Below are 27,608 nucleotides of genomic sequence, written 5' to 3'. Positions count from 1 at the left end.
TCTAGAACAGGCAAATTCATGGAGATAGGAAGCAGACTGGTGGTGGCCAGGAGCTATAGGAAGGAAGAGAATGAGGAAAAACTGCTTAATCAATAGGGGTTTCCTTTAAGGGAGATGACAGTGTCTGGAACTAATCCAAGGTTGTGGTTGCACAACAGTGTGGATGTACTAAATGCCACTGACTGTTCATTTAAAATGGTTAATGATTACTTTTATGGTATGGCGGGGGGATGGGATGACTGGGTGATAGGCAGTGAGGGGGGCACTTGATGGGATGAGCACTGGGTGCTATATTATATGTTGGCAAATCAAACTCCAATAAAATATATATATAAAAATTTATGCTATGTGAATTTTACCTTAAGCAAAGTGAAATACAGAAATTTACATGGAGGGATCCCTGGGTGGCGCAGCGGTTTGGCGCCTGCCTTTGGCCCAGGGCGCGATCCTGGAGACCTGGGATCGAATCCCACATCGGGCATCCCGGTGCATGGAGCCTGCTTATCCCTCTGCCTATGTCTCTGCCTCTCTCTCTCTCTCTCTCTATCATAAATAAATGAAAAAATTGAAAAAAAAATTAAAAAAAAAAACGTTTAAAAAAAAAAAGAAATTTACATGGAAAAAGAATTTGAGTGATCAACAGGATTTGTTTCAAACCCAACACAAATAGAATTATTAGCTGTGTATTCAAGCAGGCTTGGTGCCTGTGGAAGCTGGGATGAGTCTCCTGTTTTTAGAATAGGATGTTGACACCTGGGATGCTTCAGATGACGACTACTCTCACACCAAGGTCTGGAGTAGATGCAGGTGCTACAAGCTAACCACATAGGGCCCAGCATCACTCTTGTAGCTCTACTGTAACTTCCTGCTACTTCCCAATTGGCCGTACCCTTTCCACATGCCCGGCAGGGTACAGGGACAAAGGTCAAAGGCCATCCAGCTGTTTTTGCCCCCTTTTTATCAGGACAGAAATAACGTTCTCAAAAGCCCCACCAAAAAGACTTAAGTTAATCTCTTCAGCCAGCAATGTTCCATGACCACCCTTGGCTGAAACATGGTTTTGTGAATGGAGTTGGTTACAAATAAAGAAGCGAGTAGAATGGATGTGCACCTCAGGAACACAGTGGAGGGCCTGTTCTTGACCTTTACCCTAGACTCAACCGTTTCCTCACTGGGAAAGGTCATATGGAAATCCATGTGGCCCTAGCCTGAGGAGCTGTCAGGTCCTCGTACCCTCTTCCTCTCCTTCCCTCTGTGTCCAGAAACCATTGATTCCTCTCAAAAGATGTAATTCAATTAGTTCTCCACAACTGTACCTGAATCATACATCCTGATAGAGCGATTAAAACCTGGACTCTGGAGCTATTTGTTATACCTGGTTCAGAGTCCAGTTCTGCCACTTGGTGGTCCTGTGACCTTAAATGGTCTATCTGACCTCTCTGGTGCTTCAGTATCAATATCTGAAATAGGGAGATGCCTGGGTGACTCAGCAGTTGAGCGCCTGCCTTTGGCCCAGGAGGGCATGATCCTAGAGTCCCAGAATTGAGTCCCACATTGGGCTCCCTGCATGGAGCCTGCTTTTCTCTCTGCCTATGTCTCTGCTTCTCTCTGTGTGTCTCTCATGAATAAATAAATAAAATCTTTTTTTAATAATTTATTTTTTATTGGTGTTCAATTTGCCAACATACAGAATAACACCCAGTGCTCATCCCGTCAAGTGTCCCCTCAGTGCCCACCACCCAGTCACCCCCACCCCCCACCCTCCTCCCCTTCCACCACCCCTAGTTCGTTTCCCAGAGTTAGGAGTCTTCCATGTTCTAAAATCTTTTTTTTTAATCTGAAATAGGGAGAATATAATACTTGGGGATATAGTAAGGATTAAGTGAGTCAAGTCTAAAGGGCTGACTGCAGTGCCTAGCACCTTGCAGAGGTTACCAAGGTGTGATTTGACCCCACCATCCTCAAGATGAATTCAAAATCTTTGTCAGGCACTGACAAAGGCTCTCTCCTTGACTGGAGTCACCGTCTTGGGTGTTCTTTTACACTAGCTCTAGTCCTTGGGCTCTGTCCTTGGCCCACTTAGTCTAGCTTGAGCCAGAATCCTGCTGAGTCAGCTTAGCAAAAATTCCCCCACCTCTGGTATCTGATCACACCCCTCCTCTACCAGGTGACCTCTGCTCACCCTGGTCTGCTCTCAGCATGAATCTTGTTGAATGGATCTACCTCTTGGTGACTGTCCACACACTGACCTTGAATCTGCCCCACTTGTCCTGACTGCTCAGAACTGAGTTTCATGTCTCTCCCCTACCTCTGAACCCCAGCTGTAGTCCCTCTCTCCAGTAATGCCTTCTTACCATATTCAATGGTCATGAAAAAGTTTTCCAGCTCCTTGGCCATTCTCCCCTTGCAGCATAAGAAAGTGCCTCTGAGTTTTGGTCAGATTGTGGGGCATCCCCACTAGAAACCTCAGAACTACTTCCTGCTGTACCTGAAGTCAAATTTTGAAAATCCTAGTATAACCTACCACTGCCTTCATAATCAGAGGTCTGATCCTAGGCTTTGAGTCACATCCTGTGTTTCTCTGCTTCAGCGAGCGCACATGTTGAACTCCACTCAGTCCCAAGCTTTAGCACTTGTTCACTCTTAGACTTTACCCCCACAAAACTCCCTCAGCTGGCAGCTCCTTGTCTTCATGTTCTCAATGACCTATTTCCTCTGAGAAAATGTCCATACTCACATGATGCAAAATCCCCCGCACTCTACTTCTCTGTCATCCTGTCTTCATATTTTTGTCACTTGTTTTTGTTTGAATTTATCTGTGAAATATCTGCTTCTCCCACACCCTATATGTGTACTCAAATTGAGTATAAGCCCCAAGTGGGCAGAGTTCTTACCCATTTTATAGCTGTCCCTTCAGTTCTAAAACTGTTCCTGGTACTCAGTGGGAATTTTTATTTGAATAGAGGAGTGCCCATGGCCACCTAATGAGTGAGTGATGACCTATTTGTTTTACAACTGGAAATCTGGTCATTTGACCTTTGGCTCAAATGCTCAACTGTTCAATGAATAGAATTTCAAATCCAGGTCTGTTGAGGTCAGGAAGTGACTCTTTGTAAACAATGGTAAATTGAGCGGGTGTACCACTCAACTTCTTAGTTTCTGTTGAGATGTTTTCAACTCAAGATGGTTCTTTAGTCAAGGTCCATAAACATTAAGATAATGACATGTCAGGTTGTTCTGGAGAGCTAAAGTGGGTAGTTCTCATTAGCTCATTTGTATACCAAATTTACTAAAAGCTGACAGATGATCTGCTAGGTCCAGGAGATGTATCTGCATGGACTTCCTACCTACACTCAGGAATTTTTACACTCTCTAAAGGATCCCAGACTCTCAAAATGGGAACCACTGTGTCAAGACAAAAACTAAAGGAGTTCTATGTGAATTTTTTTCTCTTTTTGGGAGTTGGTTCCTAAAGCAGCAGGTTGGGCAGTGATAATTGCCCAGTTCTTGGCACAGAGGCAACTGTCATTTGAAGTAGGAATACTGATTCGCTCTCTTTCATTTCTTCCCTTATTCTTCTTTAATGCCCAAAGCTCAGATCTCTCATGTACAACAAGATGGAACCTTCTGCACAGCTGGGTTTCAACCTGCAGCCCCTTCTAGAACAGTTTGCCCAGGATGAGCTGAGCCAGTTCAAGTCTCTGTTGAGGCCCCTTTCCCTACAAGATGAATTACAGCACATCCCTGCGACAGAGGTAGAGGAGGCCGATGGGAAGCAGCTGGCAGAAATTCTTATCAACCACTGCCCCAGCCACTGGGTAGAGATGGTGACCATCCAGATTTTTGACAAGATGAACCGAACCGATCTGTCTGAGAGAGCAAAGGATGAGCTCAGGGGTAAGTAGAAACAAGCCCACATGGTGTCCTAGGAGGAAGGAGGAGTAGCCTCCAGGGTTTTTTATATGTAGGCATAACATTGAACCCTGGAGAGGCCATCTGTCCTGAACCCAAATGCTAGACCTTCATAAAGTCTAGTGGTGTCTTCCATTCTAGCTATTTCTACTCTGTCCTGGTATTGTGTACCTCCCCTGGCCTCCTCACTCTATATCCCTTCTCCTGTCCAAGACTGCTCCCGGAGGATATTCAGGATCCCATTCTCTCATACATCCAAGGTGTTAAATTATTACACACCCTCTGTTTGGTTTTTAGCTCCTACTCATGTTTCCTCATGCACACTCACAAATGAAACCCTTACCTTCCCTTCGACCAGCACTAATAGCATTTGGAGCTGGATGAAGAGCTGTCTTTTGCATTGCAGGATATTTAGCAACATCTCTTGGACCCTGGTGCTAGCATCCCAGCACCTCCACCCACTAGAAGCTAACAGCACATTCTCTTCACTTGCAACAACCAAAAATGTCTCTAGACACTGGCAAATGTCACTTGAGTGGAGAACCATGTTTTAAGTCAGTGGTTGTCAACTTTCACTGTTCTGGGCAATCTCCTCAGGAACTTATATATACTAATGGCCAGAACCTATCGCCAGAGACACTGATTTAGCTAAATGACCTGTGTCTCCCCTAGGTATGGGGTTCTTGAAAGCTCCTCGTGACACCTGTGTGCGCCCAAGGTTTTTTAAAATCCAGGGCTCTGCTGCCTAACAGAGTGGCCACAAGTGGTTAGCACATATTTGAAACATGGCTGATTCAGTTCAGACATGCTACAAGACTAGAATACACACAGACTTCTAACTGCATGGTTTTATGTACTATCTCATGAGCAACTCTTAAAATGACAATAAATCGAAGTGCCAGCATTTTAGATAGATACATAAAAATTATGAAAACCAGGGTTGCAGAGATATGCTAGTCTTACAGCTGCCCAAGACACACTTCTGTCCCCTTAATAAACCATATCTTGTCAAGCTGGACTGGGTCAGCCTTTTTCTCAGTCTTAGGGTTCCTTGGGCCTTTGGAGATTATTCTGCATAAACCTCCTTGACATTGAACACTCACTGTGTGTTCTCAACTACACAGGAAGCAACCATAGGAAGCCAGAAGAGACATGTAAGCCTGAGATAGTAACTTGACACATTTTAATTTTATCTCTAAGATCAGGTTAATGTCCTTTTTATGTAACTGGGGGTTTAAGTATGAGACCCAGTTGTCAACATGCGCATTCTTGAAGTCCTCTCTCCTAGGCAGAAGTTTAAGTACTGACATAGTTACAAGACTATAATGCCTCCTCTTTTCTCAGGGATCACCAGGACTACAGAACTAAAATGTGCAAACCTGGAAGAACCCCCAGAGCATGTAGAAGAAAAAGATTCAGGTTGGTCTTAGAACACCCAGAGTTGGAACAAGCCAAGCGACACATACCCCACCATGTTGTGTTCTCTCCACCCCCTTTCCTTTCTGGGAGCTCCATTTCCCCAACCTCATTTTCTCCACTACTAATAGTTATCAGTTGTCTCAGAGGAAATGCCTTCCTCCCTCACTTAACAACAAAGTGAGGAATGACCACTGAAGAGAACTGGAATTCTTTCAGTTCACGGAAAATTGGTGTACTGTATGGAGTTACTCTTTAATTTTTCAATTTCAGATGCTCAGACTTTAGTAATCTCAACTCCCAGATGAGAACATTGAGATATGCTGTCAGTAGGTGACTTGCCTCAACCAGCACTGTGGTCAGTTTAATGTAAATGAGTTGCTCAAGTCAGCCTGATAGTATTTTTGTCAATAGCCCTAGTGAAATACAACTTACCTATCCATAAATCTCACTCATTTTATGTGTACTACTAATTTTTAGTAAATGTACAGAGTTTTGCAACCATCACCACTACCCAATTTTACAATGTTTACATGGCCCCAAAAAGTTCCCTCATGTCCACATGTGGTCACTCCCTGGTCTCTGTCCTCCAATTTCAGGTGACCATTACTTTAGTTTTTGCATCGCTACACTTGACTTTTCTGGATGTATGTGATCTTTTATGTCTATCTTTCATCGCTTAGCATATGTTTTGGAAGTTTGTACGTATTTTTGTGTGTATCCCTGATCTGCCTTTAAAAAAAATATATATATATATATATCCATGAGAGACAGGCAGAGGGAGAATCAGGCTCCATGCAGGGAGCCTGACGTGGGACTCGATCCCGGGTCTCCAGGATCGCACCCTGGGCCAAAAGTGGCACTAAACCGCTGAGCCACCCGGGCTGCCCTGATCCTCCCTTTTTATTACAGAATTATATTCCATTGTATGGATATGCCACAGCTGATTGCCCATCATCAATGAATGGATGTTTGAGGTTTTTTTTCTGCTTTTTGACTACCTTACATAATACTACCATGAACCTTCATGCGCTAGTCTTGGCATACACACATTTCCATTTACCTTGAGCAGATGCTCAGGAATTGTCTGGCATTCCACACAAACATGACATCACTTGTTTACTGAGATACTTGAGCAGCCATAATGGGTTGAAGCTCTATCTTCTGATATCCTGGTGCATATCTAGTCAAGTGGGGAAGATAGACAAGTAGTTTTGATAGATCACATTGATATTTTTAATTTAGTTTTTAATTGGTGTTCAATTTGCCAACATATAGAATAACACCCAGTGCTCATCCCATCAAGTGCCCCCCTCAGTGCCTGTCACCCAGTCACCTCTCCCCACTCACCTCCCTTTCTACCACCCCTTGTTTGTTTCCCAGAACTAGGAGTCTCTCATGTTCTGTCTCCCTTTCTGATATTTCCCACTCATTTTTCTCCTTTCCCCTTTATTCCCTTTCACTATTTTTATATTCCCCAAATGAATGAGACCATATAATATTTGTCCTTCTCCGATTGACTTCTTTCACTCAGCATAATACCCTCCAGTTCCATCTACGTTGAAGCAAATGGTGGGTATTTGTCATTTCTAATGGCTGAGTAATATTCCTCACATTGATTTTTTGATAGAGCAATTAGAACAAATGTTTATTGTTATAGTTCCACAGAGGAGAGGCATGTAACTTGGTTTAGAATGTCATTTGCTCTGTTCATCTCTATAAACCTATCTGTCGCCCCTGCCACAGATCTCTAAGAGATTAGATTCTGCACTTCATGGAACCAGCTTTAACACCGTATCTCTGATAAAAGAAATTCACATTTTTGTGTCATGCTCACTTTAATTTGTATTTTGCAGCATTTACACAAGCACAGGAAGAAGATGTCACAAATCCAGAAGAAGCAAAGGAAGGTTTGAAAGGAGAAAAGCCAGGTCTGTATCCTATCTTCCTGGATGAGCTTAGTGTCAGGTAGTTCTTGATAACTTCTCTATTATCATGTTCTTACTTGACACAGGTATTTTTTTTTTCCTAATGAATAACCAGCTATATCCTATTTCCAACCTCTTATCACTGAAGGTAAACAAGATAAGTATATAAGTATATTGAAAGAGAAGGTCCAGCAAATGTGGAAGAAGAACTTTTGGCCTGGAGCCAGTGAAAACATTCACACTGTCACCCAGAAATATGAGACACTGATCCCATTCTGTAATCCTAAAATGCTTGCAGGACCATTTCCACACACGGTGGTGCTGCATGGTCCTGCGGGCGTTGGGAAGACCACTCTGGCCAAGAAGTGCATGCTGGACTGGACAGAGGACAGCCTTGCACAGACCTGCCCCACTGCCTTCTATCTCAGCTGCAAGGCACTCAGCCGCAAGGGGATGTGCTCCTTCATAGAACTCCTGGCCCAGAGTGCCCCAGACCTGCAGGATGCCCTTGCACAGGTCCTGACCCAGGCACAGAAACTCCTGTTTGTCATTGATGCTTTTGAGGAGCTGCACGTGCCCTCAGGGGTGGAGGCGCTGGTGCACGACCTGTGTGTGGACTGGAAGACACAGAGGCCTGCGTCCACCCTCCTGGGGAGCTTACTGAAGAGAAAGCTCTTACCCACGGCCGCCCTACTGGTCACCACACGGCCCGAGGCCCTAAGGGAGCTGCGGCTCATGGTGGAGCAGCCACTCTTCGTGGAGATCGAGGGGCTCTCAGAGTGTGACAGGAAGGCGTATTTCCTGAGACACTTTGGAGAGGAGGCTCAGGCGCTGCGTGCTTTCCACCTGATGAAGAGCAATGCAACGCTGTTCCAAATGGGCGCGGCACCCGCTGTGTGCTGGATGGTGTGCACCTGCCTGAAGCTGCAGATGGACGAGGGTGAGGACCCTGGCCCCACCTGCCAGACCACCACATCGTTGTTGCTGCGTTTCCTCTGCAGCCAGTTTGCGCCCGCGCAGGGCAGCTGTCTGGGGCTGCACCTCAGGTCTACTCTGCACGCTCTGTGCCTGCTGGCCACTGAGGGCGTGTGGACACAGACCTCAGTGTTTGATGGACATGACCTGCTCAGGCTGGGTGTGCATGAGTCTGACCTGCACCCTTTCCTGAACAGGAATATCCTCCAGAAGAGCAGAGACTGTGAGGGCTGCTACTGCTTCCTCCACCTGAGTGTCCAGCAGTTCCTGGCCGCTGCCCTCTACATTCTGGGGAGCCAGGACCACCAAGACCTTCCAGCAGGAAGCCCTAGCTGGGATGCTGGGAATGTGCAGAGGCTCCTCTCCAAGGAAGAAGGACTCAAGAACCCCTACCTAGCCCCCGTGGGGCACTTCCTATTTGGCCTCACCAATGAAAAGAGGGCCAGGGAGCTGGGGATGACTTTTGGCTGCCTGGTGTCCACCAAGGTCAAGCAGGAACTGCTGGAATGCAGGGTAGGGTCTCCTGAGAACAGACCCTTCTCCTCGGTGACAGACACGAAGGAGACTTTGCACTGTCTCTATGAATCCCAGGAGGAGCAGCTTGTGAAGGAAGCCATGGTCCAGGTGACAGAAGTGTCCCTGGTTTTCAAAGATACCTCAGACATCATACATGCATCCTTTTGCCTCAAGCATTGTGAAAGCTTGCAGAAAATGTGGCTGCAGATAGAAAAGGGGATGTTTCTGGAGAATGATGCTGTGTCAGAATCAGAGGACCAGGCTGACCGGTAAGAATCCTCACTGTTCACTCTGTTAGCTTGCTTTTTCAGCCTCATCCCCTGCATTAGAAACCGGGCAGAGTGTCCCCCCGCTCCCTTGGCATAGGATCAGAATTTTCTTCTTGCCAGAATTTCTTCTGCTAGCTTGCTCTTCAAGGTGGGGAACACAATGTTCGGATTAGGGATGGGATCTTTCTTTGGAACCAGACCTTGTTTTGAGACCTGCCTCCTTTTTTTTTCTTTAGCTGAGCAATTTTTGCAAATGGCTTGACCTTATTTCAGTCCACATGTTGGTTGTCCAGGTTGCCTGTTTGTATGGGATTGTTCCATTTGGCACAACAGACAGAAAAGCATTAAAGATGTAAAGTCAGAGATTGATTCAACAAGGTTTCAAAAAGCTTCACCCCATCGTGATCATGGCAAGTCCTATCATGGGCACCTCACCCAATACCAGTGACATCATGAGATGACCCCAGTCAGTCATGAGGCTTTGTTATTCTTGATGTAGGCTCGAGTAACATTAACTGAGCTCATACAGTTTCCAAATACTGTTTCTCACCTGGTGGCTACTGGAAACGTACAGTCTTTCATGTTAGGCATGAAGATCCTGGTTTCAGAAAAGGGTGCTTGTGTGGGATTAGAACTCGTCTACTGGTTTATGACGTTCTCTCTTGGTCACAATCCAAGATCACTGCTCACGGTCCTATGTAGGGCACACACACACATACTGCTGTTTATCTTATCAGCTCACCTCTTTCTCAACCCTAGGTCACCATCCAAAATCAGTATCTGAAATACTCATGTATATTCATGGGGCCAGAATAAAACACCCTCTCTGCTTTCCTGGTGGTTATGTCTGTTTTACATATTCCCTTAATTTTTCCTTCACATTCCTTCCCCACTTAACAGAGAGCCATGAACTTGAGTTACCCCAGGAAGCATTATGACCATGACAGCTAGGCATGAACATTTCACTGCTTCAAAGATCACCAGCAGTCCACAGACCTTATCCCTTCATCAGTGTCCTGATTTTGTTTCTTCTCTCATCCAAGTGTTTACACAGGCCCACATGCTAGTTTATCTAAATCTTTCTTCTACAGGAGGGTTGTCAAAGAGCTCCTTTGAATGAAAATAAAATTGCATAAATAGCATCCTCTCTCTATCCCATCCAAGATCCCCAAGTCAAATAGTCTCTATTTTTTTTAATTTTTATTTATTTATGATAGTCACAGAGAGAGAGAGAGAGAGAGAGAGAGAGAGGCAGAGACATAGGCAGAGGGAGAAGCAGGCTCCATGCACCGGGAGCCCGACGTGGGATTTGATCCCGGGTCTCCAGGATCGCGCCCTGGGCCAAAGGCAGGCGCCAAACCGCTGCGCCACCCAGGGATCCCTCTATTTTTCTTTTTAATCTTGGTTTGGTTCTATGCAATGGCTTGATTATCTCATCTTGATAAGACACTTGCACTAACCCTACACAGATTTCTTTCCCCAGGGCATATAGACCAGACTCTTTGAAAGTCACAACTAGGTTTATCACAACTTGTCTTCCTCCTGTTGCTTCAAGTTTTACAATAAGGTCACTTATTTTATTTTTCCCCCTTTTTAAAATTTAAGTTCAATTAGCCAACGTATAGTACATCATTAGTTTCAGATGTAGTGTTCAATAATTCATCAGCTCCATATAACATCCTGTGCTCATCACATCACGTGCCCACCTTCATGCCTATCACTCAGTCACCCCATCCCTCTACTCCCCTCCCCCCCAGCAACCTTGAGTTTTTTCCCCGGAGTTAAGAGTGTCTTGTGGTTTGTCTTCCTTTGATTTTTGTTTTCCCCATTCAGTTATCAATGATCTGCTTAGAGCACTGGGTGTTATACTATATGTTGGCAAATCGAACTCCAATTTAAAAATATACAAAAAAAAAGAATTTTGGCTTATTCTAACCCTCTGTAAGATTGTTGTGCAAGAAATTTGAGTTCTTTTTCCAGTGACATGTCTTAGGTGATGAATTGTCTGATAGTGACACTAAGTCATTAAATCATCTGACTTTTAGAGTTCTATTTACTAGGAGTGTGTGCCCAGAGCAACCCTAAATATCTTCATGATGTTGGACAAATGTTATATTTTCTCTCCAGCAATCTTTGGTAAATTCCTTCCTTTGCCTTTTCCCAACAGGTCCCAGAATGATCAACACGTGCTTCCTTTCTGGATAGACTTCTGTTCCATGTTTGACTCAAATAAAAACCTGATATTTCTAGACATCAGTCAGAGCTTCCTTAGTGCCTCATCTGTGAGAATTCTCTGTGAAAAAATAACCTCTGCTACCCATAATCTTCAGAAAGTGGTGTAAGTAGAAGCTAACCCCTGGATGAAAACCCCTAGGGCATAACCAAGCTCCTTACATTTTTAAGGCTCCATTTTTATTGGAGCAATATTTGAATTCCTTTTCCAGAATCCAACTGGGCATTCAAGACATAAGAAGTTGAGATGGTCCATACCATACATTTGTCTACTGAAGCATATGAAGTAATTTTTTCCAATGTCTTATTGTGGTATAACATAAAACTTAACCATTCTTTTTTTCTTGAAATTTTATTTATCATGAGAGACACACACAGAGAGAGGCAGAGACATAGGGAGAGAAGCAGGCTCCGTGCAGGGAGCCCCATGTGGGACTCAATTCTGGGACTCTAGGATCACATCCTGGGCTGAAGGCAGGCACTCAATTGCTGAGCCCCCAGACATCCCATCTTAACCATTCTTAAGTGCACAGTTATGCACTTTAAATGTGTAAGTATGCAACCACCACCACCATCCATCTCCAGGACTCTTCAAAACTGAAACTCTGTCCCCAGTAAACAGTAATTCCCCATGATCCCTTCTCCACAGCCCTTGGCAAGCACTATTCCACTTTTTCTGATAAAGTAATTTTAATACAGTGTGAAATATGATTGGGATGACTACAAAACACTATGAGGAACATCCAGATCCTGGGGGCAGCTTTAATCCCTTTAAGACAACCATAGGACTATGTGTAAAGCAGGATTTCTCAGCCTCTGCTAACACTGGGGTTGGGCTCCTACACATCATAGGATTTTTTAGCAGCAGTTCCAGCCTCTACCTTCCAAATGCTAGTGGCACCCACACCCTAGTTGTGACAACCTAAAATGTCTCCAGACATTGTCAGGTGTCCTGGGGAGGAGGAGATTACAAAATCACTCCTAACTAGGAGCACCATTGGAGAGATGGTATCAGTGTGCTGTGTCCCAGGCCTGGGGCCTGGATTGGGTGGGAATATGATCCAAAAATCTATGTAGTTGAATGAAGTTGGGAAGAAATGATGGGGTTCAGAAGCTCCAGAAAAAGGTAAGTACACAAGTTAAATACTTGTAATCAAGAGTAGAGTGTGCCCTATCCACCTATGACAGAGTCCTCCTGCGGAGCTCCTCTGTGCAGCTCATGTACTAGGAAAGTCCTGCAAGGCTTACACGTGGGCAGGCTGCTGGAGATGTTTAGAGAAGGAGAGAAAACATGATTTAGTCAACAAAGTAGGCTTCGGGACCAGGGAGACCTCCTCCAGACACAGATGTCCTCTTTCATAGGTTTCTTTCTCAATGCAGAGAAAGAAGGAGATGTTTATGCTCACTTGTATTTCACCAGCTATGCAATCCTGATTCTAAATGCAAGATATTGAGCAGGACATAGCACTCCTGAAATGTGCCCATTGGTAATACTTCAGGGAAAAAAACTACCACCGTTCCTTATTTATTTCAAAAAGCCATAGAACAGCTTTTGTCTGAAACAATGTTCATGACCAACTTCTCTTTTCCAAAAGTTTGAGATCATGAAAGTATGGAACTTCCAATAGTTTCTAAAATTAGATCTCAGTCAAGCAGCACCAAGTTTCAGTTAAAGCAAAATGAGTGAGTTCTGGAGACCTAACTGTGCACTGGTGAGACAACAGTTAACAATCCTGCATTGTATACTTGAAATTTGCTAAAAGACTTGATCTCAAGTGTTTTTGCCACACAGACACAAAAAGGAAAATGGTGATTATGTGAATTGATAGGTATATTCACTAGCTTGATTACGGGGATGATTTCACAAGGTAGTAATATATCAAAACATTAAATTGTACACTTTAATATATACAGTTTGTGACCACACCTCAATGGAGGTGAAAAATATGAACAAAGTTTCCAGTGTTTAAACCTGTTGCAGCCCTTTGTTCTCATGTATATATAAATGCAAGATTTCACCTTTCTTATCCTTTCCCTAGCCTCAAAAATATTTTCCCAGCAGACGCTTATAGAAACTTCTGCATTGCTTTTGGTGGTCATGAGACTCTCACGCATCTGACTCTCCAAGGAAATGACCAGAATGATATGCTTCCCATTTTGTGTGAAATCTTGAGACACCCAAAATGTAATCTGCAATACCTCAGGTATATCTCACCATCACTGAAAACTTCCAGCATGTGAACAGAGTTCCTACAAGCCTATATAGCAATTTTGAATAAAGTAGGAGGGGTGGGGAAATCCCTTATTCTGATTAGAAACTGTACTCCTCCAGGCACATGCCACAGAACAGAAAATGGGCTAGACTTTAGTTTCCCCTTGTACTGATCATTGAGCAACCTGGGCAACCATCCACAACAGGCCTGAGTCCAAAAAAAATGGTTGGAGACTGGATACCATCCTCTATCAGAGAGAATTGGTTTATGGTTTGTTTCTCCTGTCATGATTCAGAATACCAGATTCTGTCCAGTATCCTCTGTCCAGGCAAAGATACTTTGGGAGCAACAGATTTTCCTTCTCTTGGTAGTCCTCTGGGTTGAAAGATCTCCCCTTGGGATATTCTCCACATGATAGCTCTGGTGAGTATTGTCATTACTCATCATGGGGTTCCATTGATCCTCGCTTGACCACATTTGATAATAGGAACACAGTTTAAGGTGATCTGTTGGTCTTGTTGGTGGTGTTCTGCCTATGCTGGTATGGTCTTGGGCTATTTAATTAGGTCTTATCCCCATCAGTAGGATGGAGTATTGCACATATCCCAGGGGTTTGAGGACTGACTGAAACAAAGTCTAAGCACACATGTATTCATTGTTGCGTTATTGATAGTAGCCACTGTCATAATTGACTATTACTAATGGCCTTCATTTCTTTTTCCTGTGAAGAATAATCAGGAAAAGAAAGTGTGCAATTTGAAGATTTTGGTCATTAGCTTGTTTCTTAAGGAGTAATGGACACCCAAAATGGAAGGAGGAGACTCTGTATAAATTTGGCTTATTTTATTGGAAGCCATTAGATATTCTATTGTGTTCCAATGCCCAGGTTAACTTTGGTTCCTCTATTATTTTTTAATAATTTTTTAAAGATTTTGTTCATTCATGAGAGACAGAGGCAGAGACATAGGTAGAGGGAGAAGCAGGCTCCCTGCAGGGAGTCGCGATGTGGGACTTGATCCTGGGAACCCGAGATCATGACCTGAGCCAAAGGCAGATGCTCAACCACTGAGCCACCCAGGTATCCCTGGTTCCTCTATCGTAGCTTAGACTCTGAGAGAAGAAAGTGTTTTGTTGAATTTTATTTAAGTTTAGCTTTCTGGTACATAGTCCACTTAGCACCTCATGTGAATATCAACTTTAATAAACACTCAACATGAGGGTATGACTTGTTTCCAATTTAAAGATGGAAATATAATGATTGTCCATCTCTGACTGACTTACTTCACTCAGCATAATACCCTCCAGTTCCATTCACATTGAAGCAAATAGTGGATATTCATCACTTCTAATGGCTGAGTAATATTCCATTGTATACATAGACCACGTCTTCTTTTGTTATGTTTTATTCCAACTTTATAAATTTTTAATTTATACCTTTATTTATAAATTTAAAATTTTTATTACCTTTTGATTTATACTTTTCTCTTTTTTCAGCTTTTTTTATTGGAGTTCAATTTGCCAACATACAGCATAACACCCAGTGCTCATCCCATCAAGTGCCCCCCTCAGTGCCCATCACGCAGTCACCCCAACACCCCACCCACCTCCCCTTGCACTACCCCTTGTTCATTTCCCAGAGTTAGGTCTCTCATGTTTTGTCACCCTCACTGATCTTTCCCACTCATTTTCTCTCCTTTCCCTTTATTCCCTTTCACTAATTTTTATATCCCCCCAAATGAATGAGACCATATAATATTTGTCCTTTTCCGATTGACTTATTTCACTCAGCATAATACCCTCCAGGTCCATCCACATCAAAGCAAATGGTGGGTATTTGTCGTTTCTAATGGCTGAGTAACATTCCATTGTATACATCGACCACATCTTCTTTATCCATTCATCTTTCGATGGTCACTGAGGCTCCTTCCACAGTTTGGCTATTGTGGACATTGCTGCTATAAACATTGGGGTGCAGGTGTTCTGGCGTTTCACCACATCTGTATCTTTGGGGTAAATCCCCAGCAGTGCAATTGCTGGGTCATAGGGCAGATCTATTTTTAACTCTCTGAGGAACTTCCACAGTTTTCCAGAGTGGCTGTACCAGTTCACATTCCCACCAACAGTGCAAGAGGGTTCCCCTTTCTCCATATCCTCTCCAACATTTCTGATTTCCTGTCAATCATTCTATGGTTTCACTCATACAGGGAATATTAAAAATAGTAAACAGGATTATGGGGAAAAGGAGAGAAAATGAGTGGGAAAAATTAGGGTGACAAAACATGAAACACTCCTAACTCTGGGAAACCAAGGGGTAGTGGAAGGGGGGAGGTGGGCAAGGGGATGGGGTGGGATAAAGGCCTAGTGATACCTCTAGGTCCTTGGAATTTTTTTGTTATTAATACAACCATACCAAATAATGAAAAAAATAAAGATGGAAATAAGTTTTGATAAAGTTAAGTAATTTGGCCACATGTTCATATACAGTAAATGGCAGAATCAGCATTTAAAAAAAAAACCCCACTTGAAAGGCCATGATACACATAATGTCCCAATGAAATTCCTTTCATCCATGGTAAGAAAATTCTCTCCAGTAATAGAGTATGGGCACCTTGTTGCCTGATATGCTTGATTGAGTGGTTTTCTTTTTTTTTTTTTTTAAAGATTTATTTATTTATCATAGAGAGAGAGGCAGAGACACAGGAGGAGGGAGAAGCAGGCTCCATGCCGGGAGCCTGATGTGGGACTCGATCCCGGGACTCCAGGATCGCGCCCCGGGCCAAAGGCAGGCGCTAAACCGCTGGGCCACCCAGGGATCCCCCGATTGAGTAGTTTTCTAATTAAGTAGTTGTCAACATGCAGTCTCCAGATCAGCAGCAGCTGCATCACCTGGAAACTTGTTAAAACACAAATTCTTGGGCCTCACCCAGATCTTCTGAATCAACTTCTGACTATGTGGCCCAGGAATCATTGAGGTGGCGCAGGACACCCTAAAACAGAAATCAGTGGATTCTGCATCTGGAGTTTCTGAGGATTTGTGTTTCTAACTGCTTGCCAGATGATGCTGATGCAGCTGGTCCAGGGATCACACTTTGCCACTGCTCTATGTAATTTATTCTAGGACATGACATAATGTGGTAAAATGAGGGGTAAACCTGGAGACTGTTATCAAGCGTTTGGTTATCAAGAATGATGTGTTCCGGGATCCCTGGGTGGCGCAGTGGTTTAGCGCCTGCCTTTGGCCCAGGGCGCGATCCTGGAGACCTGGGATCGAATCCCATGTTGGGCTCCCGGTGCATGGAGCCTGCTTCTCCCTCTGCCTCTCTCTCTCTCTCTCTCTCTCTCTCTCTCTCTCTCTGTGTGTGTGTGTGACTATCATAAATAAATAAAAGTTAAAAAAATACTTTAAAAAAAATAATGTGTTCCCATTCTTCTGGCAGGTTGGTATCTTGTTCTGCCACCACTCAGCAATGGGCCCATCTCTCCTCCTCCCTCAAAATCAACCAGTCCCTGACATGCCTGAACCTCACAGCCAATGAGCTCCCCGATGAGAGTGCCAAGTTGCTGTGCACAACTCTGAGACACCCAAAATGCTTCCTGCAGAGACTGTCGTAAGTACTGCCTCTCTCCCTGGGAGCATCTCTTTTCCTATGTTTGGGGCCACATAGGGAAGAGCAGTGGGTAAAATCTGGATTTGCTGGATATGGGACCTCCTACTGATGTGGACACCTGGTTCCCATTTCTGGTCCCAGGTATGTGGCTCATGCATCTTATCATTCCCTCATCCTTGTCCTTCATGATTGAGTGTTAAGCACATGATGAGAGCTATAGAGCTATAGATGCTATAGATGAGCTATAGATGTTAAGCACAAGATGAGCCATAGATGGGGCCTCTGGCCTTTAGGGACAGCCAAGAAAATTGGGTTTTGGAAATGTTCTCACCCTCTTACCATTTGTGTGGTGCTTTGGCAGGTTGGAAAACTGTCAACTTACAGAAGCCTGTTGCAAAGAGCTCTCTTCAGCTTTGATTGTCAACCAGAGGCTGACGCACCTGAGTTTGGCAAAGAACACTCTGGGAGATGATGGGGTAAAGCTTCTGTGTGAAGGCTTGAGTTACCCTGACTGTCAACTACAGATGCTGGTGTAAGTCCATGCTAGTTATTTGTGTGCATGTGCATACTGGATTCAAGTAGGACAGATGCAAGCATTTAATAGCTTCTCTGAATACCCCAAGTATGATACTGACAGATCTGATGAGACCTGGCAAGAGGATGTTAAAAAAAAAAAAAAGCAAGACATAGTGTCAATATTCCATAGGAATTTGGGGGATGTAGCTGATTTCCAGGTTTTTATGCATGTTTTTAGTGCCACATAACATAAGCTCTACCTGCAACTGGCTGTAGATGGAGGGTTTTTTTATAAATTTATTTTTTATTGGTGTTCAATTTTCCAACATATAGAATAATACCCAGTGCTCATCTCATCAAGTGGCCACCTCAGTGCCCAACACCCAGTCACCCCCACCCCCCGCCCACCTCCCCTTCCACCACCCCTAGTTCGTTTCCCAGAGTTAGGAGTCTTTCATGTTCTGTCTCCCTTTCTGATATTTCCCACTCATTTTTTCTCCTTTCCCCTTTATTCCCTTTCACTATTTTTTATATTCCCCAAATGAATGAGACCATATAATGTTTGTCCTTCTCTGATTGACTTATTTCACTCAGCATAATACCCGCCAGTTCCATCCACTTTGAAGCAAATGGTGGGTATTTGTCACTTCTAATGGCTAATATTCCATTGTATACATAAACCACATCTTCTTTATCCATTCATCTTTCGATGGTCACTGAGGCTCCTTCCACAGTTTGGCTATTGTGGACATTGCTGCTATAAACATCAGGGTGCAGGTGTCCCGGCGTTTCACTGCATCTGTATCTTTGGGGGAAATCCCCAGCAGTGCAATTGCTGGGTCATAGGGCAGATATATGTTTTTAGTGCCACATAACATAAGCTCTACCTGCAACTGGCAGGTAGATGGAGTTATGCCAACAAGCTCATTAAAAACACTAAAATCATAGGACAAATTTTGAGAAAAGAATACAGCTGCATTAACTATTTCTACTCAGATTCTATTCAGTGTTAACATCTCCAGTGTTCTTGCCATCTACAAAATCACCTTTGACGGTAACTGCATTTCCTATAAACTAGTTTTAACCTAGAATATGCCTTAAGATACACAGTATCCAAAAACTCACTCACTTAAAATTTCACAAAGCATTCAGTCGTGGTTGGAGAAAGGTGGAAGAAAGAATTTTACCCCACTATCTCAGCCCCCAAGCACTAAAATAGTATGAAGTTCCACCCACTCACCAGCCTTCCCCTAATAGAAGTTGCAAGCCAGGGCAAGATAGATATTCTCTGCCCCATAATTAGGGTAGAAAGAATATGTACCACTTGTATTGATTCCCTAACTGTTTTTATAATAGTTTGTAACAAATTGTCACAAATTAAAAAGCTTAAAACAACACAAACTCATTGTCTTAAAGTTCTGGATGCCAGAAGTCCAAAATGGGTTTCACTAGGCTAAAATCAAGGTGTCTACCAGGCTGTGTTTCTTCTGAGGTCTTCAGGGAAGAAGCCATTTCGTGGCCTTCTACAGTTCTAGCCTGCATCCCTTGGCTCATGGTCCCTTCCTTCATGGCCAAAGCCAGCAGCATAGTGTCTTCAAATGTCCTTCTGTCTTTCTCATCACCTTTCCCCCCTGCTGGCTTTGACTCTCATTCTCCTTCTTATAAGGATCCTTGTAATTACCTTGGCTCACCTGGATAATCTCCCCACCTCCTAGATCCTTTATTCAACCACACCTGCAAAGTCCCCTTTGTATGTAACATAACATATTCACAGGGACCAGGGATTATCACATAGACATCTTTGCATGTATGGAGTGGGGTTGGGTGAGTGTGGATCAGCATGTAGACACCTACATCTGGAGGGGATGGGATAGCCTACATAATTGCTTATATAGTGATTATAACTTTGCCATGATTTCATTTCCATGTCCCATTGTCTGAAAGCTTGTCTAAATCCTGCAGCTTGAGGTCAACAACATTGGTTTTAGTGTATCTCCTCAGGGAAGACTCAGAGTTTACTTTCTTCATGTGATTGATTTCTAGGCTTTGGTATTGCAGCATAACCAGTGGTGGCTGCAATCATCTGTCAACACTTCTCCAGCAAAATTCAAACCTTACCCACTTGGATCTGGGGCTGAATCACATAGGGATTACTGGACTGAAGTTTCTGTGTGAGGCTTTGAAGAACCCAATGTGTAACCTCAAATGCCTATGGTAAGTTATGTTTTTTTTATTTTAATCTGTATATGAAATAAAATATTATATAGCAAATCCCCCCAGCTCTAATACAAGAGATTGGAACAAATTTGTTTTATAAATTTATTTTTTATTGGTGTTCAATTTGCCAACATATAGAATAACACCCAGTGCTCATCCCGTCAAGTGCCCACCTCAGTGCCCGTCACCCAGTCACCCCCCACCCACCTCCCCTTCCACCACCCCTAGTTCGTTTCCCAGAGTTAGGAGTCTTCCATGGTCTGTCTCCCTTTCTGATATTTCCCACTCATTTTTTCTCCTTTCCCCTTTATTCCTTTTCACTATTTTTTATATTCCCCAAATGAATGAGACCATATAACGTTTGTCCTTCTCAGATTGACTTATTTCACTCAGCATAATACCCTCCAGTTCCATCCACATCGAAGCAAATGTGGGTATTTGTCATTTCTAATGGCTGAGTAATATTCCATTGTATAATTGTACTTCTGAATTGGCTTTCTGACATTGAATTGTAATCCAAATTTTGTAACTCTGTGGGAGAGAGGACTGTTTCTGATTCTTTCTTTTGAGGTGAATTTTTCCTTCTAGTCATTTTGCTCAGTGCAGAGTGGCCAAAAACAAGTTGTACTGGGAAAAGGAGAAAAAGAAGAGAAAAAAGAAAGAAGAAGAAGAAGAGGATGAGAAAAAAGGGGGGGAAGCAAATAGAAAGCAAAAACCAAGGGGAAGTATCCTCTGACTCTATATACTGTAAATCCCTCGACTTCCCCTGGAACTTTCCAGTGCTGCTTGGTCAATAACTTGCTTTTCCCCTGTTTGTCTAGCTGGTCTTCTGGGGAGGGGCCTGCTATGCTGAGTCTCAGGTGTGAGCACCTGGGGGAGCTGCTCGGCCCCCTGCCTGGTGCCCGACTCAGTGGAAATTTGATTAACCTGTTTATCCTGTGAGGCCACTGTGAAGCTCAGTGGGGTTGTTTATCCTGTGAAGCCCCAAGAGGAACAACAACAGTGGAGGCGGCCAGCTCTCCAGCTCTAGAGTCAGCTCCTGCAGTAACTACCGGTGCTCTCAGTCTGCAGGGCCTGGATGCTCCCGGGGCGGGGGCCGCTGATCTGCACAGCTCGGGTCGCCTGGTGGCAGGAATGTCTTTGCTGTCCTGTGCCCTCCTGGCTTCTGCCTGTCCCGGGGAGCGGGGAGTTGGGAAGCACCGGATCTTGGGCTGTGTCCCTGGCACCCTGGGCTCCGGGGCCTGCGCTGCTGGAATCGCTCCTCTGCGTGGAGGCTCTGCCCGAGCCCCTCCGAACTGCTCCTGGGTCCAGCCAAGCGCAGGCTGCAGCCCTTTAGGGAGCTCGGCCGTGGTGTGTGGTGCCCAGTGGTGCCCAGTGGTGCCCAGTGGCAGGAGAGTTCTTGCTGTCTTGTGCCCTCCCTGCTTCCACCTGTCCCTGGGGGAACACAGGATCATGGGCTTTGTCGGCTTTGTGCCCTGGGGTCAGGGCCTGTGCTGCTGGAATCCCACTCCCGGGGTGCGTGGCTCCCGAAGGCAGCAGGGCACAGACCCCTCCGTCTGGAGCCCCCGCCTAACCAAGTGACTTCTCCCAAATGTCCGGTGGGCTGTGCTCTCCAGATCTTTACCGAGATCGGTCCACATTTTGTGGTGCACTTTCCCTGGGCGCACTGCTACTAGTGGCTCTGGGAAACTGAAGGCTTCACTGCTCCTCCTGTGATTCTGCCCAATTTCCCTGCTAAACACTTTTCTGCCTGGGAAGAATCCAGTGCAGATTTTTAAAATTTCCACTTCTCTGGGACTGGGCTTTCCTGTCCTGGAGGCTTTGGTTGCCCAGGTTTACTTTAGCCTGGCTCTTCATGGTGCCCCTCCTCCACTTGATAGTTAGTTATCTATCATCTATCTATCTATCTATCTATCTATCTATCTATTATTTATTTATTTATTTATTTATTGCTAGAAGTGAAAACCCTTCTCTCTGTAGCATTCAGGCTGTTCTCTCTTTAAATCTCAGGTAGAATTTGTAGGTGTTCAGGATGTTTTGAAAGTTATCTAGGTAAGTTGGTGGGACCAGGTGAGTTGAGGACCCCTATTCTTCTGCCATCTTGCCACACCCCCACCCAGAAACTTCTATTTTTAAACAATAAAAAAATCTCTCAGCAAATAGTATTCTCACATTTTTTAAAAGGAATTATGTGAGTTGACAGATGGGTTAATTAACTTGATTGTGGTGATCACAGTGTGTACCTATATTAAATCATCTTTGTATGCCTTAAATACATACGACTTTTATTTGTCAATTATAGGTCAGTAAAGCTGGGGGAGAAAACTCACTAGAATAGTTAAAGGAATAGCTTCTAGTCTAGGTCATCTCAAGGTAACCTGTGGACCATGTTAAAGATGCAACACTTATGGCATCAAGAAGGAATGGCTGCCTCAGATCCCAGCCTCCAGAGTGGTAAGAATTCAACACTGCAGAAAATGTCAGCTCCACAAGCAGATAAATGGCCTCAACTCAGTTCTGCCTCACGATCCTGCATGAGTTAGGTACCATCATTCAGACACACTTGAATCTGGAACTTTACCTGTAAAGAACTCTCAGATGGCAGCTTGTTTTCTGGCCTCTACAGCACAAGAAGGTAAGGCAGAGTCATGGCGTTTAACTCTACCACATACTAGAAATGCTTGCAGCTTTGAGAATCCTGACACCCAGGCTGTACCTGAGACCTCTGAAATTGAGAGCTCCACAAGCAAGACCCAAACAATAGTATTTGTAAAGTTCCCAGCACGAATACAGTTTGCATTGGTGAGGATGCCAACTGAATAAATCCTAGAGCTCACAGGTGGGAAAATTCTGATTGTTACCATTCATGGCAGGTGCCTGTTTGCAAGAGGGTGGTGATGTTAATGATGGCAGGGAGGATGCTCTCTCAACCACACACGCATACTGGCATGGGGAAGTATCTAGTGAGCTGTGACTTCCCTATGGCATAATTTGCTTTGCATTTTAGGAAATGGAGTTGGTTGTATCCATCAGAAATGTTGGTTATGATAATGAAATATGTTTGTGTGTTATTCGGGGTGCCAGGAAGTATGCTAAATGTTTGATGTTGCGTTTAGCCTCTTCTAAATCCTAGGGAATTCTTTTTTTTAATAATTTTATTTTTTATTGGTGTTCAATTTGCCAACATACAGAATAACACCCAGTGCTCATCCCGTCAAGTGCCCCCCTCAGTGCCCGTCACCCATTCACCCCCACCCCCCGCCCTCCTCCCCTTCCACCACCCCTAGTTCGTTTCCCAGAGTTAGGAGTCTTCATGTTCTGTCTCCATTTCTGATATTTCCTACCCATTTCTTCTCCCTTCCCTTCCAGAATGAAATCCTTAATTCCTTCTTTCAAATGTCAAATCCAAGCCTTTTTAAAATCCAGCTACTATCTTCCTGATATCTAGAATCTGTTTTCGTACCCCTACATCTCCTGGTAACTTCTGGGTTGTTGTATAGCCCACGGCTGGTCTGAATCTGCCATCTCTACTCCCCTACAGTTTTTCAACTCTTGTCATGCTTCTGGTCAAAATCTCCAGTGGTTCCCCATCTCGTCCCAAGTAAAATCTGAAGTTTACAATGGCCTAAGGGCCTTTTGTGAAATGGCTCCCTCTTATCTGTGACCTCATCTCTTACAACCCTCCCTGGTTCACTCTCAAGCTGGCTGTCTTGATATTGTTTTACATGATAATCCTCCATGACCTCAGGACCTTTGCATAAGCTATTTCTCTGCCTGAGGAACTCCTACTCCAGATCTCTCTATGGTTCATTCTCTTCACCCCTGAGGTCTTCATATTGACCTATAGGTCAACTATTGTAGTGAGCATCCCCCAATTCTCCTTTTGCCTTTCATGACCCTTATTGGATATGGCACACCACATATATCTGTTTCCTATTAGCACATGAGCTCAGAGGGAAGAGACTTCTCTTGTTCCCTGTTGGATACCCAACACCCAGGCGTATGTCTGGCATATAGGATGGTATCAGTAAACATTGGTTGAATGACCTAATTTTGTGTCTCCCCTATAGGTTGTGGGGATGTGCCATCACTCCTTTCAGCTCTGAAATCCTCTCATCTGCCCTTGGCAGAAATCAGAGCCTGGTCACACTGGACCTGGGCCAGAATTCCTTGGGGTATAGTGGAATAAAGATGCTGTGTGATACCTTGAAACTTCACTGTTCCTCCCTCCGGACACTCAGGTATGATCCTCCTGCTGTTCAGTGTTTTTCCTCCATGATGGTAGGTTTGCAAGGGGAGCACAAACCACAGGAATTGTTGTAGGCAACTACTAATAATATTCAGCCTTCATCCATTAATGTTTGGTCACCTGATAATTCTCCCATTGGTCTCTTCTGTTGCTTTAGCCGGTAAGATGAGCCAAAGGAGGGATGCCTGGGTGGCTCAGCGGTTGAGCACCTGCCTTCAGCCCAGGGTGTGATCCTGAAGTCCTGGGATCAAGTGCCACATCGGACTCCCTGCATGGAGTCTGCTTCTCTGCCTATGTCTCTGCCTCTCTCTCACTATGTCTTTCATGAAAAAATAAATAAAATCTTAAAAAAAAAAAAAAAAAAAAAAGATGAGCCGAAGGGTGAGACCCAAACCTAGTCTGAAGTCAAGAATCTGGACAGGGATCCCTGGGTGGTGCAGCGGTTTGGCGCCTGCCTTTGACCCAGGGCGGAATCCTGGAGATCCGGGATCGAATCCCACATCGGGCTCCCGGTGCATGGAGCTTGCTTCTCCCTCTCCTATGTCTCTGCCTCTCTCTCTCTCTCTCTGTGACTATCATAAATAAATAAAAATTTTAAAAAAAAGAATCTGGACTAGGACTTCTCTAAGAGAATGGAGAGTTATGGTGGCCAGCCATTGTCATGTTAGGAAAATCAGACTGCAGCTCTCCTGCAGTATTCTGAAAAAGAGTTTGTGTTGGGGCTGTATTAGTTACAGAGGTCTAGCAATTGGTCCACCTTAAAGGCATGTTCTGTGGAGTGAGTCCACTGTTGAATGAAAGGAGTCTGTCCTCTGTTGTTCATCAAAGCAAGTTGCTATTGACCTGTGTTGTCTACTTGCTACCATGGCAACAAAGAACAGTACAACTTTTCTTGGTCTTACCCAAGCTTGTTTAAATACTCAGATGCAAAAACAAACAAAAAAAAAAATACTCAGATGCAATGTAGACAACCAATGGCTTGAAATGATAATTATGTAGAAGGAACAGATTATATATGTACTCAACAGGTAGCTTGCTAGTCAAAAGAAGGGATTTATAGACTCTGACATTTGTTTCTGTGTTTAGCCCCTTTTTGGTGAGCTAGTCCTCTCACTTTATGTAATATCAGTGACTTTTAATCTAGGTGTAAAGCCCTAGAGACAATATTGTAGCTGTTTCTTTAGATGTTCTTTCCTGAGTCTTTGAATCTCAAAATGAGCCATTCAAGGGCAGGGGCGGGGGAGGGGGGGCCTTCCTGAATCACAGATCCTTTACAGGCATGAAGATCCTGGATTCAGAATTTGATTTTTAGTTCTTTGACTTTTTCATCTACCCCGTATCCTTCTAAGATATTCTTTTAAGTTAACTGGAGTCTTTTCCTCTTGCTTGGAATCAAAGAGCCCTACCATCATACCTCATTCTTAGTCCTGGTGTGGTTCACACCCTGTTTCTGATTCCTTTATCACTTGACCAGACACAAATTGACTATAGGAACTAATCCTGTGCTTCTACAGCAGACCATGACCAACCTCCAACAATCACAAATAGACACAATTGCATCTGACCTTGGAGGGTCATGTTGAAAATATTTTGAAGCTCGTTGGTCCTTACTTTAAGTGAAGTTATTTTTATTGTGATTTTGGTATATGTAAACATTGTAACATTATCACCATAATCAAGCTAATTAATACATCCATCACTTCATATAAGTTACCTTTTGTGTATACATGTGTGTGGTGAGAACACTTAAGATCTACTATCCTAGCAAGTTTCAGGTATACTTGTCAGTATTATTGTCATTGTGCTATACATTAGACCTCCGGAACTTCTAACTGAAGGTTTATTGTGTGGATATTTTATGAATCTTAAACAGCAAAACAAAAATTCATTAATATTCTAGCAAAACCAGGCCACCTGTCTGGCTCAGTCAGTAGAGCATGTGCTCTTGATCTCAAGGCCATAAGTTCAAGCCCCACATTGGGTATAGAGATGACTTTAGAAAAAAATATATATATATACCCTAGCAAAACCAGAACTATAATGCCAGCAAGAAACATGACAGCTAATATCTTCAACCTCTTACTTTTATACATATTTTGCTTTAATTATTCCCTCTTGCTTTGTCCTCACTCTGTTCCCCATCTCCATATCACAGAGATGAATACCAAAAGGTGAATTCCACAAATGAGGCTGCTATTATCACAAGTCAAATAAAAGGTATTGGTCAGCTATATCATGTAGCAAAGGGGGGACAAAATCTTGTCTGACTGCCTTGGTTCACGTGTGTGTGTCTTGTCCTGGGTCCACGAAATAGAAGTTACCAAAGTAAGCTGTGTAGTAGGCAGGTATTAGAATTAAATCCTGGATGTATCAATCAATTCCATCTCTCCAAACATGATATGAGATCACCCAAGATCATTCAACCATGCAAAAGCATTACAACATTAACCTGGTATTCTCTTTCCCTACCAAATCAATATGGAACCCTGATTTGCAGCATACAGTAATCAGTAAATATTGCCCCTGCCCCTGCTCTAAAGTATGAGACTTGCAGGCACTTGGGCATTTGGAATGAATCTCCTTGAAGCAACAAGAAACCTTCCTTTTGTCCCATTGTAACTCCAGGTTGAAGATAGATGAATCTGATCCTCGAATCCAGAAGCTGCTAAAAGAAATCCAAGAATATGACCCACAACTGACCATCGAGAGTGATGACCAAGATCCAACCAATAACCGGCCTTCTTCACATGACTTCATTTTCTGAATCCCCTGGACTTATTCCTTCCCAAGTAAAATCCAGGATCATCAACATGATGTTGAACTTCCTCTGAGCCCTCTCAGTGATGTTATGTGCTGGGCCAGATGTTATTGTATCCCTGGTTGTGCCTTCAGCTTCTATGAAACATGCACAGGTGGTTTACTTACCCCTATTATGGACAGAATGCCTATATCTTGAGTCTATCAAGAGCAATAAAGGTGTGAATGCATTCATGAAGGAGATTCTTTATTAATGGATTCTGACCAAACATAGACAGAAAAATACTTTATTTGGGGAGAACCTAACACAGAAGGAAAAACGGGGACAGAAATGTTTGTGATCTCATTGGTCTGTTCACCTTGCCAGTCACTGCCCAGTTCTGGCATTCCTTGATCTGTGTGGGTAGCTGCCTGATGGTCTTCCTCAGAGTATTTCTCCTACCAATCCTACAACAGTTTGTAGCATTCTTAAGTGCTTCAGTGAAGCCCATATATGATCATTTCTTTGATCAACTTTTTAGTAATTCCAACCTCAGGGTACTGGGTGGCTCATTTGGTTAAGCATCTACCTTCCGGTCAGGTCATATCTCAGAGTCCTGGAACTGAGCCCCACATTGGGCTCCCTGCTCAGCAGGGAGTCTGTTTCTCCCTACCCTCTGCCACTCTCCCTATTTGTGTTTTCTCTCTCTCTCTCTCTCTCTCTCTGTCTCTCTCCCTCCCCTCAAATACAATCTTTTAAAAAGGTACTTTAAAAAAAATAATCCCAACCTTATAAAAAGCATAGCTCCATGGCATGCACA

The 27,608-nt window shown here is 43.8% G+C and overlaps 1 protein-coding gene across 1 annotated transcript; it reads left to right on the top strand.

Annotated features, from left to right (window-relative positions):
• The first annotated feature begins 3,617 nt into the window (after positions 1-3,617).
• On the top strand, positions 3,618-26,963 carry NLRP2 (NLR family pyrin domain containing 2). Its single transcript, XM_077878033.1, has 11 exons — positions 3,618-3,897; positions 5,257-5,331; positions 7,185-7,259; positions 7,405-9,016; positions 11,184-11,354; positions 13,288-13,452; positions 16,899-17,069; positions 17,431-17,601; positions 19,629-19,799; positions 23,873-24,043; positions 26,677-26,963. Exons 1-11 carry the CDS (start codon positions 3,618-3,620, stop codon positions 26,813-26,815), a joined length of 3,201 nt encoding a protein of 1,066 aa, XP_077734159.1. The 3' UTR covers positions 26,816-26,963.
• The last annotated feature ends 645 nt before the right edge of the window (positions 26,964-27,608 follow it).

The sequence above is a fragment of the Canis aureus genome, chromosome 1, assembly GCF_053574225.1.
Source record: "Canis aureus isolate CA01 chromosome 1, VMU_Caureus_v.1.0, whole genome shotgun sequence".
NCBI lineage: Eukaryota > Metazoa > Chordata > Mammalia > Carnivora > Canidae > Canis > Canis aureus.
This window is presented reverse-complemented; position numbering and strand designations above follow the sequence as displayed.